At 41.1% G+C, this 2,339-nt stretch overlaps 1 protein-coding gene across 1 annotated transcript in view; it reads left to right on the top strand.

Moving 5' to 3' along the window:
• The window catches only part of LOC119410298 (transcription factor HIVEP3), a 12,079-nt gene extending 10,218 nt beyond the window's left edge, over nucleotides 1-1,861 (top strand). The window contains exons 4-5 of the mRNA XM_037677211.1: nucleotides 321-496; nucleotides 1,671-1,861. Of these exons, the coding sequence (XP_037533139.1) occupies nucleotides 321-496; nucleotides 1,671-1,861 (367 nt within the window). The remainder of the gene's footprint in view (nucleotides 1-320; nucleotides 497-1,670) is intronic.
• The last annotated feature ends 478 nt before the right edge of the window (nucleotides 1,862-2,339 follow it).

Here is a 2,339-nt window from a genome sequence, read left to right as displayed (position 1 = left end):
CCATCCATCCATCCATCCATCCATCCATCCATCCATCCATCCTTCCTTCTATCCATCCTGAAGAACCATTATTAATCAAGGCCACCTGTAAGATCAAATACATGTCTGACTAGTTGAAGTATATTATAAAAAATATGAGGAAGGATCAAGACTTATGCACAGTCCTGTGGTGGTTGGTACTATATAGTGCAGTAAGAACTGTCGGTGAGGAAAACAGAAATTTAAGCGCTGTATTCTTAAATTGTATCACTCTTACTGTAAATGAAAAACTCTTCCTGTGACAACAACCAAATGTCTTGGTTCCTGTCTCTCTGTCTCAGGTTCAAGTCCAATGAAGAGTACATCTACGTGAGAGGCCGTGGCCGGGGGAAGTACATTTGTGAAGAATGTGGCATTCGCTGCAAGAAGCCTAGCATGTTGAAAAAGCACATCAGGACGCACACCGATGTTCGTCCATATACCTGTAAACACTGCAACTTTGCCTTCAAAACCAAAGGTAGATGAGCAGCCCTCAAATAGATGAACACATAAATGATTAGCTCAGTCAACTTGTGGGTATTTCACTTCATGATTAAACGGAGGACTCAAAGACTGACAGCTGAAAGTGTTTTTGAATGATCATCATACGGTTCACATAGTTCAGTCTTCCAATCTAGATCTCTCCCTGAGAGCGAAGCAACAACAAAACATTTATTTTAATAATTTTATCTTTTCTATGTTTAGTTGTCACAGAAAACGTTATGGTAGTATTTTACAGGCTGTTGGAGAATAGTTGACATTTGTGAAGGTGTCTCCGAAGTCTCTTGCCAAGGGGGTTCCCAGGTTTCTTGCAGGAGTAGCTAAAAAAATGTGTGCAAGAATTCAATTTTCTTAAAATAGTCAGAGTTGTTAAATAAAATTAAACTTAAATTAGTTTCCATACATTTTGGAACACTATAACTGTGTTCTGATGCACAGGACTTTGCTGACAGACATCATCTAAGACTATCCAGGTTTAAGAACATGCAATATTTTTTTTTTCTTATAATTTATGGTTCAGATCTGTTTATATTTATGTAAAACCAGCAAATTAAATCTTAAAAGTGGGGGCGGCTGCCGAGTTGGGTACAAAGCAAGCCGAGGTGGATCTAATGTGGGAGGAGGTGGGCATTGAAAATATGTGCAGGGCCAAGAATGCAGTTTTGCAATCCGCGGTCTCAAAAACAAGCAGTGGTTTTCAAATCCCTGCCAATTAAAACGCAGCTGCACGACTCGCTTGTTGCTTGATTTAAACTCTAACTTCAGTCAGACTGTTTCAGAAAATTCACCCGTTTCTTCCAGTTTGAGTCGCGCAGACATTGCAAGCATGTTTTCATCACACTGGTAGACATTCTGATTCTGAGCAGGTTTATGTGGGGCACTGCAGCATAGACTGATCAAAACTCTGATAATCAAGATACTTTAGATTCAGTTTGTATTTTTTTATTTTTGTTCAGGTCATCATAAAATGAGAACTTAAAGAAAATTGCAAATCGTATGATTTGATGCACAAGCTTCATTAGTGTATGCTTCCTTGCACGGAGGTGGAAAAACCCCCAGACTGTAGCTGTCGTTTGTCCTCCATTTTACCTCTATTGTTCAAATATTATTCTTTTCATAAGTTCTCATGGACTTTTCTTTTTCCTCACTAGGAAACCTTACAAAACACATGAAGTCAAAGGCTCATGGGAAAAAATGCCAGGCGGTGGGACTATCGGAGTCATCGCTGGACGAGCCAGAGAGTGAGGAAACAGGTACCTCAGAGGACGGGAATGCAGCTCACACGTTTCCCTTCCGCCCTGCAGAGCCATCGGTGCGCAGCTGTGTGAAGTTCAGCATGTAAAGAATGGAAGCTGCTCGGCACTGACGGCTTACGCAACAGCATGTTCTATTCTCTGTCCTCTAGCATTGCATAAGAACTATGAAAAGGTATCCAATAAATAAATGAAGAATTCAGAGGGCACCATCTCCTGATAAATCTGCAGGAGTCTGGCCACTACCTCATTATCAAGAATGTGTTGCTGGAGAGCTGAGTGCTCCCATCTGCCCCACAACAACAACAAAAAAAACCTGAAAGAAGCTTCAAAGCTAGAACCTCGATTTCGTCTCCATGTTTTTGTCTGCTTCGCTTCTTGCTGACAGACGACGCTCATCCCAGCCAAGGACGCACCATTCATGCCGTTCACAAGGTTGCAGAGATGGTTTGTGAATAGAGGCATGGTGCTGTTCAATTAAATCCCAGTCTTTCTATCCTCAGTCTATTTATAACTCCAGTTTCATGGTTTTTGTAGTTGACGTGTACTTTTGTGGTTTTTCCAGGA

Source organism: Nematolebias whitei, chromosome 5 (assembly GCF_014905685.2).
Source record: "Nematolebias whitei isolate Nwh7 chromosome 5, NemWhi1, whole genome shotgun sequence".
Lineage (NCBI taxonomy): Eukaryota > Metazoa > Chordata > Actinopteri > Cyprinodontiformes > Rivulidae > Nematolebias > Nematolebias whitei.
This window is presented reverse-complemented; position numbering and strand designations above follow the sequence as displayed.